At 40.2% G+C, this 16036-nt stretch overlaps 1 protein-coding gene across 4 annotated transcripts in view; it reads left to right on the plus strand.

Annotated features, from left to right (window-relative positions):
- tenm4 (teneurin transmembrane protein 4) overlaps positions 1-16036 on the plus strand; it is a 157522-nt gene that overhangs the window by 110772 nt on the left and 30714 nt on the right. For 2 of the 4 annotated variants that reach the window (XM_038694056.1, XM_038694057.1), the window contains 8 exons: positions 1660-1779; positions 5312-5573; positions 6946-7213; positions 7302-7445; positions 9890-10139; positions 10523-10543; positions 13729-13961; positions 14781-14935. In XM_038694056.1, the coding sequence (XP_038549984.1) occupies positions 1660-1779; positions 5312-5573; positions 6946-7213; positions 7302-7445; positions 9890-10139; positions 10523-10543; positions 13729-13961; positions 14781-14935 (1453 nt within the window). The remainder of the gene's footprint in view (positions 1-1659; positions 1780-5311; positions 5574-6945; positions 7214-7301; positions 7446-9889; positions 10140-10522; positions 10544-13728; positions 13962-14780; positions 14936-16036) is intronic. The other 2 variants (XM_038694058.1, XM_038694055.1) reach the window with 1 other exon arrangement.

Genomic DNA, 16036 nt, shown 5'->3' on the forward strand with positions numbered 1-16036 from the left:
ACTGTTTATTTTTCACAACATGTCCTCGCTTTGTCCTCTGTGGAGATGTATGATAAACTTGAGGTTGGAGATATTGTGAAGTCCCTTTTGACTTTGTGAATCCTCTTGGACTAGTAAAATCTCATACGGAGGGGAGGTTTCTGCAGCGAGTGCTTCATGCTTCCTTTGCTGCTCTTTCTTTCTGTTGTATTTGATGTCAATATTTAAATCATTTGTCTTGACAGCGAGGAATCATCTCTGCATGTGGTTCACAGAAGCAGGAAGGAGATAGTTACACTTTAACAGCTCCATCTGAAGGAAATGTGGATGATTGCTTCTTCAAACAAGACTCTAAAATAAACTGTCAGCATGAATGATCAATCGTAGACAGCCAGGCCAGTGGTGGGTTAACTTGAGTAGTAATTCTATGTAAATGCATCCAGATAGATCTTTGGGAATGAGCCTAAGGATTCAGAACAGTGTCTCCTTGCTTGTTTACAGTGCAGTGGTGGACAACCAAGGTCTTCTGAAGGGGACCCGGCCTAATTAACATAGAACTAGGTTCCTGGGGACCAGGATAGTGTGGGGTGAATGATCTTGCCTCTGGTAAGGACATGTTGAGGGCAGCTACTAACACACTAGTGTTAATTGTTTCCAGTACGTGGCAGTGTTTAAGACCCAAATGTATTCAAAATAGCCATGGTCTAATGAAAAATTGGCACTAAGGCATTTGTTAGGGGATTTTTTTTGCAAACGACTACAGAAACAATGGCTGACCATGAGTTGGGCTTGCTAATGATGAGGGCAGAACTCGACGAGGGAGACGTGATACAGCAAGGTCTCAACTCATCAGTTCAGTAAGATTAGGGGGTGAATTTGGATGACTTCCCACTATTGATTGGTGGGGACTGATGATCAGATCTAATTTATGCAGCTTCTGGAGACCTGATGTCAGTCTGGAAATCTGTCGAGGTCTTGATAACCAGCCAAGCAAGTCGTGCAATCTGCAGTCCTATTATTTCTCTCTCTTGTATTCTGTAATGGAAAAGATAAATCCTTCTTTTTAATTAGAGCAAAAACAAAGTAAAGCTTCCTTATCTCATTATCCTTCCATTCTGGATAGAAAAACCCTTAGAGACGTCCTAGGAGGTGTTAGGGTGTTCAGTATCTGGCTATTTGCTTTTATTGTGTACAGTATTTCCTTTCATAACTCCGATACACTGTATATATTTTCCACATTATTGTTCTTGGTAAATATCTGTTGCTTGAAGTGAAAAATGCGATGTTATTGTGTACATTGGGTTACCAGTAGCTACACCTGTACAATCCAGTGTTATCCAATATCCTGCTTTGACACAGTTTTGTTGACACAAAAGTCAGAGAGCAGTTGATTCATCTCTATAGTAATTTGTGACTTTCTGGTGATTGTATATTATACAGAATTTTATCAAAATTTGAAATGTGTGTCTATCAATCCCCATTTGCATACATGAAGTGCACACACTACATTAGAAACACAACAATGTAATGCAGTCCAATTCCACCACTAATTAACAGATTTACTGCTGGAGTATTGTTTTTGTATTTGTACTGGTGTTCCTGTATGTACCTGTACGTAAAGTTTTGGTCAAAAAGTATTCTGTTATTGTAACTGTGTTGGTCTTTCTCACTCCCTTGCAGCCATGCTTGTGTCATTCGCGGACAAGTAGTGACCTCGGATGGAACACCGCTTGTTGGAGTCAACATCAGTTTCATCAACAACCCGTCCTATGGTTACACAATCACTAGGCAGGATGGAAGGTAAGAGCCCTCTTCTTTATATTGTCACACACCCCTACCTAACCCCTACCTAAATATGCTGTACAGAGATGTGACAATGAGATTTATATTACTGTCAAATAGTGTAGTTTAGCTGGGCTGAATTCTAATGATGGATGAAAAAAACACAGTTGCCACTGCAAACTGTGCTGCCATTGATCTGCTTCATGCTTTCATTTGGTCCAATTTTGGAGTTCTCGGCTCAATTCCCAGAGAAATCAAACAAAGCCCTTCTGGTACACTCATAAGTTATGCTTCAGTAGCAGCGGGGAGGGGAAAGAATAAAATATGCCAATTCAAAGCAGCTCACTGGGGCTATGAAACATTGTGCAGATGGACATTATTTATTTGACAATGGAAGATTTAGAGAATTAAGTGAGACATTAAGAAGTGAGACAAGTTTAGGCCACAGACCTGCAATTAATTTGCTTTGCAAATTTTTGTCTCCTCTCTTGTTGTAAATTACATTACATTAATTCATTTAGCCAACGCTTTTGATCCAAAGCGACTTACAATTGCCATATATGTCAGAGGTTGCACGCCTCTGGAGCAACTAGTGGTTATGTGTCTTGCTTAGCCACACATTGGTGGATGTGTCACAGTGGGAGTTGAACCTGGGTCTCTCATACCAAAGCCATGCGTCTTATCCACTGCACCATCACCTCCCCATAAGTATTATTGTAGCCTAATAATACTTTTTTTGTTACAATTCCACATATCTTCTGCATTTATGGACAAGGTTTCCATCTCTGGCTTCTTCTTGTTTCATTACAGTGCCACTAGAACCCGTTTGGAGAAAGATAAATTGTTCTGTGTTGAAGAGTTTGAATAAAATAAAAATATGAGTATTCTCTGTTTGTCTTTCTTTGAGTGACTCTATGCCAGCTGCTTTGGCACCCGCAAAGTTTCTCAGAGAAATTCAGACAAAAACCTCAGGCTGGTTACGCTGCGTTTCTTGTTATTGAAAGAGAAGGACTTGAGAGAAAAACGTTGGGTAATATTGTCTCTGTAACTTCGGTTCTTTTCTGAATATGGTCTTTGGATCAGATTGCTCACACATCCAGTACACACTCACAACCTCCAATCCCCCTATATCTGTCATAGTAGTCAGTGTTAGTAAAGCCTTGTGACAAACCAAGCCCCTCTATCACAGCACAGCATGAATTGGCATTTGCTCTCCAAGCCCCACTTCCTCCCTACACTTTTATCAGTCACCGACACTCCAAAGGCCCACATCTTTGCCAACGGATTGATCTTGATCATTCTTGCTTCCATCTTCTTCTCAGTCTGCTCTTTTTCCTAGTTTTACAAAAATCTCTCATCTTCACCTCATCATCTTCACCTTCCTCACTTATTTCATCTGCTCTTCATCCCTTCACGCTCTTCCTACTCCAATCTCCCACTGCCCTAAAGCCTTTCCTTTCTAGGTACTATGCTTTCACTTATTTCATGTACTTTCCTTGAGCCCAGGTCTCATGTCCTTTCCACTGCACTGGCTTCCCTCATCTCTATCCTTTTCCCATTAATGTGTGTCCCATTTCTCTCATGCATCACTCCATTTTTCCTTCGCAAAGCTCTATATTCTTTTCTACCTTCCAGCATATGTGTAAACACTGCTCCATCTCCCAGGTTCCCCTGTAAACATGCCTAGTCTCCTGCAACTCCTCTGCAATCACTGTAAACTGGCTCAGTGCAGCGTGAAATCAGAAATGCACCTGTTCAGCCACTTAGAAATGGGAAAGCTGTCTCAACTTATTTTTATGATGTGTTCTTTATTGTCCAAGGGCGTAGTTTTTCAAATTACCTTTTCCATTATCTTGAAGTTTTCTGACCTAAACAAAAGAGGTTAGTTTAGTTTCTTTACAGCTGTGTAGCCATTTTCTGAGTATTGAGACATGCTTGTTCCCTTTTATGCTTTTTAAAAATGAGTAAAATGCTGATGTGGATTCCAGCATACTACATTATTAAGTGCTTGCGATGATCTCTATAGGAACCATGAAATATGTGGGAAATCCAGTGTTAAAATTCCTATTATTTTTCCTGTATAGACACGGCACCTAGTGGCACACCTACTACTTAAGCACCCAGTTGTTATTCATTCTTAACTTTTTCATTCATTCAAACTTTTTGCCATGTCCTTGGCACTTTAACATCAAGTAGATGCTGTCCAGTTCACTACAAGTATAAATTGGCTGAGAAATGATTGCGTATAATTTGTACTAGGCATGCCAAGATCATTGGCAGGGTTAACACTTTAAGCTTGATGCATTCCCTAAGGGATCAAGCAAGCAAGGCTGTTGTAGGTAGCTTAATAAGTTTTGTCACACGGCTTAAGGCTATTGTCATGATTGATAACAGACAGTGAATCTCTTCATTGATTGGCCACACTGCCCATGGGTACCTGTCCAGAAGTGTTTTGAGCATGCATATCCTGTGCCTGCCAGGTGTCATGCAGACTGGCCGGCTGCAGCTGTATGGCTACTGATGCATCACGGCAGCACACGGATACCACTATCACAGCTCCATCACCTCTGCAGCCACCATACTGCTGGACAAACTTACTCCTCACACCCAGCCAAGGGCAAAACACCAAGGGCAGAACAAACCTTTATCGCTACAGCTAATCAGATATATACTCTCAAGGGAGGTTAGACTGAGCAGATTCTTTATATAGTAGCTGAAACCAAGAGGGAGGTTACCTGGTTTGGAGGCTACTATTTGGACCTGCTTCCCTACCTGTAATTTGGAAAAGATGCTTCCCGTATGAAGATGAGGCTCTGTCCCAAGGGCCTGTGGGTGACCATGTGCTAATTGGCTCTTAAAGAGAAGTGACAAGAGCTGCAGAAGTCCAGCGCAGGTGCAGGCATGCTGTTGTCACCATGCAGCAGTTAGAGATGATGAAATCGCCAGTGTGCAGCCTGTCTACTGAGACCCACTCAGGCCAGACCAGAGGCAGAGGCCCGTAAATGCAGCAGAAGATGGGATTGCATTGCATGGCTTTTAGACTGATGTTGGAGTAGACAGCCTTCATCTAAGGGGTCGATAGACAAGTGGTGGCTGCCTCCATCCTGCAGCACAAATCTCTCTCTCTCTCTCTCTCTCTCTCTCTCTCTCTCTCTCTCTCTCTCTCTCTCTCTCCCCCTCCCTCCCTCCCTCTCACCCATATAAACGTGAGCACAGGAACAGTGCGTTACACATGCATGGGGATGAAACATGCCTGCACTTTAAAGCATGCATCTACTATTTTCCATTCTTCAAATGACAACTACAGATTATGGTATTAATTAAGAGCAAGAGCTTCTAATAGTACAATTAATCACCGTATTGTTTTTTCAGCCTATGTGGGCCTGAAGAATAGTAAACACTATGCTTTATTAACAGTCTTCATTTATTAAAAAATTATAACATTAACATTACATAACATTATTATTGTTTGATCTGTTATACCAACACTTTATTGGAATCTATATGTGATTCAACATTCATCCTCTCGTTGTGAACGTCTGTGTTGCAGTTTTGACTTGGTGACCAATGGAGGCGTAGCTGTAGCCCTGCACTTTGAGCGTGCTCCATTCATCACCCAGGAGCACACTCTCTGGTTGCCATGGGGACGCTTCTTCGTCATGGATACCATCGTCATGCGGCATGAGGAAAATGACATCCCTAGCTGTGACCTCAGCAGCTTCACCAGGCCCAGCCCTGTGGTGTCCCCTGCTCCGCTCACTGCATTCGCTGGCTCTTGCTCTGAAAGGCGAACCGTTGTACCTGAAATCCAGGTGACTACTCTGCACCCCACCCTCTTCACTGCACTGCAGGTTGTGATCTACATGGGTGTCTCCTCCAAATGAATCATGCCACATGTCTGGGAGAGACTCTAAAGACTTTTCATCAAGTACAAGTGTAATAGTAACTCTGGCTCATGGCAGTGCTGTGATTGTATCTCTCTAGTGTAATTGGTCTGCAGAACTTGGGCGATTTACAGTGCGCATTGTACTGTCTCACTGCAGAGTGATGATTACCTCACACACAGAAAACAGCCTGGACATTTTAAATTTCTCCTGAGTTGTAGTCTCCCAACTTAAGCATGGTAACACTGGAAAGTATCTGCTTTCATGACATCTATATATTTTGATGTCTTTCTACATGTGCATGTATCTTGTTGGAGCACATCCTTACATGGGCCTGTGTGTGCAGGTGAAAGTGTGGCTAATGTATGACTAGCAGACATTTGTGTGCCCTTCTGTAATTACTTTGTCTCCCACTTTGCTTCATAAGATTTATGGCATTGGAATTTAGTATGCAGTCCTGTCTATTTATAGTAGTCTTGTCTTTGCTATTCCTTGAGCTGTAGAGTACCATATAGGGCCATCATCCAGTTTACACTCCCTCCATAAAAGGGAATTCTGATCAATTAACCAGGCATAGCTACACTTTGTAAGTAATAAACAAAGAAGCACTTAATAAGTGACATGTCCTCTCAATTTTACTTTACTTTACTTTATAGTTTGTTCTGTACTGTGGAGGTGGTGGTCAACCAAACTAGTGGTGTCAATACAGACAGTGTTCAGTGTCTGAGTGTTGACATGCTGTTTATCATCAAGAGGTTACAGGTCTGACCTCCGTGGAAAATTCCTAAGGCCATGATGTTGTCTCTTACTAACCTAACTTTTATTACTTTATATACTGTCATTATCAGACTATGCAAGCTCTGAGCCCAAGGGCACTCTTTTGATGCCATTGTCATATAGATTGTAGGGAAGACTGTTGTCCTAATGAAGAAGGACTTGCTATTATTAAATCAATTATGAAAGATACTCTGTGGAGTACATAATAAAGAAATTCTTGATTGGATTCCCTATTACACATGAATATAATTGTCCTCTAAGCGATGTTTCTAATCTTCCCCTGGGTCCATATATTTGGCTGGAGGCAAGCCTGTGAAATATATGTGACAAAGGTTCTAGTGGTCATTGACTAAAGGAATGACAAATCCATAATCTGCGTGATTTACAGAGGCATGTTATTAATCCTACCTTAAACATACACTGAAGAAACTAGATTTTTAATCAGTTTAATATTTACAATAATTTCTACCTTAAGGATTTCTGTTTGCTTTCTGTCATTGATAAGCTTTGTTTTTGTCCATAGTCTTTACAGGAGGAAGTGCCTATACCAGGGACAGACATGAACCTTGGCTATTTAAGCAGTAGAACTCCAGGTTACAAGTCAATACTGCGGGTGACCCTCACCCACTCCACAATCCCTTTCAACTTGATGAAGGTTCACCTAATGGTGGCAGTTGAAGGCAGGCTGTTCAGAAAGTGGTTTCCTGCAGCCCCAAACCTCTTGTATGACTTTGTGTGGGACAAGGCTGATGTCTATAGCCAGAAGGTCTATGGCTTGTCTGAAGCTTTTGGTTAGTGATTAAGTATATGTTGCATGTAATGCATATTTTGCTTTTGTATCCAAAACACATGTGGTTAATTCTTTACTTCCTTCCCTAGTATCTGTGGGATTTGAGTATGAGTCATGTCCAGACCTTATTTTATGGGAGAAACGGACTGCTGTTCTACAGGGCTACGAAACCACTGCCTCCAAACTGGGAGGATGGACTATAGACAAACACCATGCTTTAAATATCCAGAGTGGTGAGTCAACAAATAATCCTTTTTTTAATTCCTATTCTCAGCCACTCATTCACTAAAACGCCTACTCAAAAGATGTTTTTAAACTGCAAGAAATCTTAATTTTAACACATTCTTTATGTTGAGTCTACACAGTAAGTAAAGTAAATATACTTGTGTGCAAGTGCAGTTGTATTTTTGTTTAGTTTTAGGTGTTTTGTAAGAATTGCCAGCAATTAAGACAGCATCATGCAAATCACTACAGTACATTAATATCAGGATTGTAAAGACAATTAATTGATTTAATTTACATTGGAAATATCAATGGAAGCATCTCATTTAACTAGATATTTTTTTACTTGTTTTATTAAATTAAATCTCAGAAGGATTTAATATGGAAAAAGTTGTGGAGTAAGTCTTTAGTTTACCGCTCCTTACATTTTAATATCATTATAAATGTGCATATAAGCACTTCCATGTCTACCCAGTGCCCTAGATGAAGCTTTTAGTGAAACATTGAATTATCTTCCTTACCTATCAATTCAATAGTGTCATGCAGCCTCAGATAGACATGACTTTTGTATTTCCATTGTCCATTTTTAGGTGAGAGGGGTCAATTTTCTTATTGGCAACAAATTACTCTTGAAAGGCACAAGTAGGAATGAAGAGAGAAACTTTGTGCAGCACCTGTCACTAGCTAGGCTTCACAGTCTGTTTGTGTCTGGAAAGGCTCATCAGAGGAGATGAGGCATACTTCTATGAAAAGTGCTCAGGGAGGTGGCACTTTGATCTGTCACAGTAAACCTGCAGAGTCTGAATGTGCTGTCAGAGGAGGGAGAGAGCTGCTTCTTGCCCCCTCACCACCTCCACTGCCAGTTTCTCCCCCCGACCCCCACCACCCTTTTTGGCACCTCCATGTCTTGTTCATGCCCAGCATTTTTAGAATCATCCCTAATTTAATTGCTGTCAGTCTGCTACTCCCAGCAGCAGCAGCCCCTAAGATTAAATCACGTCCCAGGAAGGGGATGCTTGGCTGATCTTTTCTGATAGACCAAATGTTTTGCTGCTCAAAGAACTCAGGTCACAAAGTACCATCAGAAGCAGAAAAAATACAGGAGACAAGCAGATGCTGAATTTCAAATATGATTACATTGATTGGGCAGCAGGAACATCTTTACATTTACATATTTGAAAAATTACCAAAAAGTGGATTGGCAACACTAATGGTAACATAGTATGCATGTGTGTGTGGGTGCATGCCTGAAGGCCTGCATACAAACTGTAGTCATTCGGCTGTGTTTTTGTTCATATGTAGAGCCGGTGTAGGTAGAAACGCGAGGACAATGCCATTTTTAATCGAGGAAAGTCTTCTTTTTTTTTTTGGTGATTGTGCCTGTGTGGTAATTTTCCAGCTCCAAGAAATTCCACTTGTGCCAAGAGCTTTTTGGTTCCCATTTTGGCGTGAAATTGTGCCTGTGTTTCCATCCGCTAAGACCACTCTCATTGCAAACATGGGCACAGAGAGCAATTTTCATGGCCTCAAATGGCAGAGGTGCACACACAGACGTATTGTTGCACGAAACATATTACACACACATCAAGCAGCATTGGTATCTTCTTTAATTAATTCGATTTTCTGACATAGAATTAAACATTTTTATGCAGGAATGCTATTCTTTACAGATTCCAAGTTTATATACATCTTACTGAAAGTATAGGTGGCAGCATTCCTCTCTATAATCATATAAGAATTTCTGTTGTGTGAATAGGAGTAATTAGTGGTTAGCAAATGCAATAATGTGAACTGTATGAACAATTTGCAGAAGTGGGATTAATATACTGTACATGTAAACATACCTAAATATGACTAATTGGGTGCAAACATTGTAATCACTGTGGTAGAAAGTACAGTCATCTGTTACTAATAATGTTTTCACATTTCATATTTTAGTTATTAGTTGTATACTAACTGTATTAATATAATTTTATAAATATAATATAATTATGTAAAATAGGTTTGTGTACATCATTACACATGGACAAGATTTTAAGTGCTTTCTAAAATGTAAATTCATTTTGAAATGAGACATCATCTGCTATTGGCAACATATTTTGGATGATGTAGGTTCATTATTGGGCTGCTGTATAATAATGCCTCTCTAAGAAGTTTTTTCTTGGGAGAAGCTGGCCTAGATGCATTTCGTTGCTTATTAAAAAACACTCTGCTGCTTTCAAAGAAGATTTGAGAAGCTAATTTAACTGCAAACTGTTCAAGCCCACCTCTTGTTACCAAAATTGCAAAAATTATTCAGAAACAGTTGGCAAGACCTGTTTTTACTTACTCCCCTAGTCTGCACCTGCATTTTTTAATTCATCCAATTTCAGGAAAAAAAGAGTCCAGTCTTCAAACTCTGCTCAACGTAAACATGTTGCAGGTGTTACTTGTTTCTTTCCTGTGTCCTCATCAGGTATTCTTCATATGGGCAATGGGGAGAACGTCTTCATCTCCCAGCAGCCTCCTGTAATCGGCAGTGTAATGGGGAACGGGCGCAGGCGCAGCATCTCCTGCCCTAGCTGTAATGGCCTTGCTGATGGAAACAAGCTGCTGGCCCCTGTGGCTCTCGCCTGTGGCTCAGATGGAAGTCTGTATGTGGGTGACTTCAACTATGTGCGGAGGATTTTCACCACAGGGAATGTCACCAGCGTCCTGGAGCTCAGGTAACGGAGGAGTAGTCCACTAATGTTCACTCAGGACCATGAGCTCAGATGGGCTTGCACACAGGTCATAAACCACTGAGGTCGATTGAGATAGACAGAAATACCCTAAAGACCCAGGATTGATGGTCCTGCCTCTCTCATCCACCTGTATCAGCTGGAGTTTGGCCCTGATATAGGCTGGATGTAACAGAAAATGTTCTAGGAAAGATTCATTTCTTTGTTAATGTCAGCAAAAACAGGTTTGAGTACATAAGGAATCTAATGTTTTGTGATTTATTTCATTCTGTCCACTAACAACTGCTTTTTAATTATATCCACTAACAACTAACATTTCCTCTCCTTTCTTTTCATCTTATTTTCTGCTGCTTTTGGCAAACTGACAGAAATAAAGACTTCAGGCATAGGTAAGCAATATAGTATTTGCTTAAATTTATAAACAGTCCACATACTGTACTTGACGTCGAAGAGACCTTTTGAGCCCATTTCAGACATGTACTTGTAAGCAGCTACAAGATATATGTTAAGATACGACTGACTGCGGAAATTTCATCTTCATAAAGCTGCAGATTTAGTGGGCTGAGCTTATTAAATCTCTGGATTCAGTGCCATGGTCACTAGTGTGTTTGCATCTGTATGTGTGATTACAAAGAGATTGTTGGCTCAGTAGAGGCTGCACTTTATGCTTTTTAATGTATTTCTTGGCCCTAGCTGGTTGTAGAATTGGCGTATGTCAAAGAATTCTAACTTTTCAGAATGGGATTTAGAACATACATTGCATTGCCAGTTTATTAGGTACACCTTGCTACATCATCCAACACAACAACAACAACACAACCACAAAAGCCATCAATCCAACCATAAAATATAAGTAAACTGCACCGCATACTACTAGTTCAAAATAGATCACAGTATTAAATCAACACCTTTCTGACAGTGTCAATAGAATATGAATATTATAGGTTTCCTAAGGGTTTCTCATATGTAGCTAGCTGAGCCTAAAAATCGGCAACTCAATGAAAATTTTGTGTCGGTGGCTTAAGAGACAAAGACCTCATTTTCCTTGGCAGGTGGCAGTGACAGATATCCCTTTGTACTGTCCTAGATACCATGTCTCAGGCAAAGAGGTATTGATTGATTTTCTATCAGACAGTCATGACTTCAGCTGGGGAACGTGTAGTCAAACTGAGGATGAAAGGTGATGCTAGTCACTGTTTTCACGAATGACCACATTAACAAAATCACTCAGAAGTTCTGTTAAATAAGAATTTTTTTTCAGTCCTAATATCTCAAATGTCTTTGTGCAAAATTTTAGTATGCATATATACATTAACTTATACATCCCATACACATGATTGCTAGAGTAAAACTAAAGAAATGTCAAAGCTCTGTCCCTTTGGTCTCAGTACTCCAAACACATTTGCATATTCAAAAGGATATTTATTCAGGAAAGCACAGCATGTGTCTGTATAAAATGGGTGGTTGCCTCCTGTTCATGTGTGAGCTAGCAATAGGACTTGGAGGTGGGTGATCTCACTACAATGTTCATTGACCCCCTGCTAAAGATGTCCCCATCTTCTCCAACCATGCTTCCTCCATTGCCGTGCCAGCATGCAGCAAAATCCAATTATCTTCTACAAACTAGATGTTGTCAGTGAATATAGATGAGTACATGGCCAAAGCTCAAGGTCAGAGAATAACACCTCATAGTTTCAAACACTGTGGGGGACCAACACTGTTCTACATGCAACTGGGAGCTGATAAGGTATCAGCTGATTGCACATGGCAGATAAAATGCAAAGTAGAATCCAGTTATTGAGGCTTGCTACTGACCTACTCTTAAGACAGCAGTTGTTTTCTAAGCCAGTCTTTTGTACCTGGAATGTACTGTAGACCAACATATCAGTCAACTTGGTCAGTGGGCTGATTGTGACATGTGCGCCTGAGGTTTGCTGCAGTGTCCTGTCATCACTGATTCATTGAAGGTCAATTGTCATTTAAAATTATGTACTGAAGTTGACAATTCCACAGACCCACTGGTCTTTTTTGTTATATTATAAAAAAAATATTAGCTTAGGCGCAGTCATGCTGACCATAAGCCCAAAAGAGCCCTCAAGGTTGTAGTTGAAATTCTGTCTTAATCCACTTTGAATGACACCCTGCTGACAGGTCTCTCCATAATGCTTATCAGGTCTGGCAGAACTGTGCTGTACCCTCCCTTGATAACTCTGGTAATTTTTTAACGCTAACCACTACATTGCTAAACTGGTTACTAATTCCTTGTTTTGTCTGACCAACAGTCAAAGCCCAAATATGCTTAATTCACAAAGATTCAGGTTTAATAGATTAGCCACATTGTTGTTGATACATTTTCTGACATTAAATTATTCTGCTAGAACTAGCTGAAAGGGATCACTCAGCTATTTTTCACATGGGTGGCACCTGTAGAGAAAGGACCAATAATCCAAGTACCATTTGTGCCGTTTACTATATTTATGGGAGCACCAACAAGCCTGTCAAAATAAGATCAGTCCTGCCTACGGTCTCTACCATCCCGTAGTGCATGGTGGCATTGGGCTCAGGTGTTTTTAGTTCAAATCTGTCATGATTTCATTTTTCTGCTGAAGATCATGTGTTTAATAGAAGCAGGAGCAGATTTTTAATAGAAATAGTCCTCTCTGTCACTTCATTTGTTCTACTATGGATCCGTCAACAGTCATCTTTGATTTCCGTGTTTTCTGACACCTATTCTGTCTGGAGAATGTCAATACAATGCATGCGTCTCGCCACAGCAGGATTGGTTATATTTGGTTCTATTGTCTGTCTCTCAGTTTGGGCAACCTCCTGTGGATATGAAGGATTACTTTGTTGACTTGGTTGGAAGTTAAATAGGATATTTTTCTGTGCTGGAATCTATGCCTGATGGATGCATAGTGTTTTTGGATTGCTGCTTCAGCTATGCATTTTTCTTTCTGTAAAAAAGTTCCAAGGGAAACAGAAAACATTTCTGTTTGTACTTCTTCTAGCAATAACCAGGCTACAGCTGCTGTATAGGCACTGTGGTTTGATATTTATGTTTTCAGATGATATCACAGAGATTTCTTGGGTTGGGTGGGGGAGTAATTAGGATTTCTGTTAAAGGGTCCATTGTACCCAATTGGTTGAGTCCCACTAGACCCTTGTTTCTCTTTGTCTTCATCACTCTGCATCCCCTTGAAATAAACTAGACATCTGTATCTATATCTAAACAATATTCTCACATATGTGTATGTGTATGTCACATATATTCAGACGAGTGGATTTTCCACTCTCTTTTGACAACAGGGATTTCTGACTAAGCTGACTGTATTGTAGATGAGTTCTAAGCTCCAACATTATGTCATGTTTAATCTCATTCTATTTTTCCACATTTAATCTCATTCTATTTTTCTTTTTCCATGTCCTTGGTTTAAACTGTAATTGTGCCCAATTGACTCTCTAAATGGCTTTAGAATCCATTTTAATTGTATTACACAATGTTTCTTATTGAAAGCACTGTAGCCCTTCCAGCTTTATTGACATGGGCTTATTCCTCTCTTTTCCCTTCTCTCAGCAACAGCCCTGCTCACAAATACTACCTGGCCACCAGTCCAGTGAACAGTGCTGTCTACCTTTCGGACACCAGCAGCAGGAAGGTGTTCAAGGTGAAATCCCTGAATGTTGTGAAAGATGTGGCCAAGAATCTGGAGCTGGTGGCGGGAACTGGTGACCAGTGTCTCCCATATGATGACACTCGCTGCGGGGATGGAGGAAAGGCAGTTGAGGCCACTCTCACTAACCCCAGAGGTATTGTATTGATGTTATTATAATCAATGTAGTGTGCTGATTCAAATCTGTTGAGGCCATTGTTTTCTATTTTCTTTTCAAGCAGACTAGATTGCTGGATAGTTGAAGAAAAAGTCCCAGAGGCTATATCAATACGCTTCAATTTATATGCATCAAATTCTCTTGTCTTAGCTTCATCATTAACTACGTACATGTAGCTCACTAGCTTCAGTTATTTTTTAATAAACTCTTTTTTATGGCTTGCTTTTTCTTGTTGCTTCGATATTTGGATGATGAATAAGTCATTAGATCACCTGCTTACTTTTTTAGACATTGGGAATCACATGTACTGAAGTAACACTCAAGTCCCACTGAAATATGCAACATGTATTGTGTAGTCCAGGTTTTGCGCTGAAAATAGAAAATCATAATGTGACTACTATGAACTACAGGTCAGTAGCTTTTGCATATTGTTTAACAGACCCTGAAGTAACAGAAAAATGTTGTGCATAGGTAAGGTTAGTATTCTCAGCTTCATTGTTGTTTGAGGTTGAGAGAGCAGGAACAAAAGAGACCATATTGATGAAATCTTTGTTGTAATTGAATCAATACATACAGTACTCTTCATCTGTTTTGATGTTTCTATTGGTCTCCATTATTGATTAAAAAATCAATCCTTGCATTAGTTTTAATTGCCGTGATTAGTCTTACATTTTAATTGCAGTGAATAGTGCTTAATTGTCATTTAGTGGTGCTCTAGCCTCACATTAAGTTACAGATAAACAGAATAACTGATGGATATTTTCCTCTTCTGTCTATTGGGTGACTTTTTATCTGCAGGCATTACGGTGGATAAGTACGGTGTAATCTTCTTTGTGGATGGGACCATGATTCGTAGGATTGATCAGAATGGTATCATCTCCACTCTTCTGGGCTTCAATGACCTGACCTCTGCCCGACCTCTCAGCTGCGATGCTGTGATGGATATCTCTCAGGTACGACCTCTCTGACCTGGGCAGACAGCATGTGTCTTCCTGTCTCTCAACCTACACCAGTCTCCTTGACTGACCCAGGTCTCCGGGAAGCTTACAACCCTGTGTAAGCATCCATTTTAGAAGCGCCTATCCTGGATCTATTGGGCCTCGACCTAGTCGCAATAGTTCAGGTTCAGAACTTTATTAATCCATGAGAGGACATTCCTGACAGTATAATGTAGGGGGGAAAAAGTTAAAGTACTAGACACACAGTACAAAATACAATAAAGAGTCTTTTTGATTTGATTTAAAATAATTCTGTAAAAATAAGAAGGTGCTAGGTTATAAGTAGGGGTGGGAATCTCTGGGCACCTCACGATTCAATTCGATTACGATTCAGGGGGCTGCGATGCGATTATAAAATGATGATCGATGCATCTTAATGCATAATTTTTTTTCTATACAGAATCTCTGGATAATTACTAAGCATTTAATTTGGGCAGTAATGTCCAAAAGAAACATCTCCTAATTAGCTTTAAAGGACTAGTTTGCATCCCTAATTTACGACATTAACCTCAGCTCCATGGTCCCTCATTTCTTTAACAACTCTGGAAACTGAAATATAATTATCAGAATGTCCATTATGTACACAGAACTGAGCTGTACACCGTTTAGTCTAAGATTGTACCTGATGTTCTCAACCCTTGACAAGTAGGTAAGTTATTAACTTAATGACATACAGCTGAGCTAATTAATAGTACTCCATTACTAATTTAGCTAACGTTACGCAACAGCCAAAAAACATGCTGTACAGCTAGCGCTACATGTTACAGACTTTTATTAACGGACCCACTGTGACCTACACTGCACATTTACTACCAAACAAAAACTGCAAAAATTTTTCTCCCTGCTAACTTTCTCCCTCATGTTCACACACACAGGATACACAAAATGCTAGCAAAGAGTTGAGTGTCATCATGCTCGCAGTGTGCGAGTTAAAATCATTACTTGCGCATTGATATTAATGATTGTGTAAGATTTAAGTTGGGTGGTTATTCATTCGGCAGCTGTGGAGGGAACACTGGTCTCTTTGTTGTGTGCACGCAACAGACGGTCCGAGTG

The sequence above is a fragment of the Micropterus salmoides genome, unplaced genomic scaffold, assembly GCF_014851395.1.
Source record: "Micropterus salmoides isolate LMB-PRFRI ecotype aquatic unplaced genomic scaffold, ASM1485139v1 Ms_hic_scaffold_3, whole genome shotgun sequence".
Classification (NCBI taxonomy): Eukaryota; Metazoa; Chordata; class Actinopteri; order Centrarchiformes; family Centrarchidae; genus Micropterus; species Micropterus salmoides.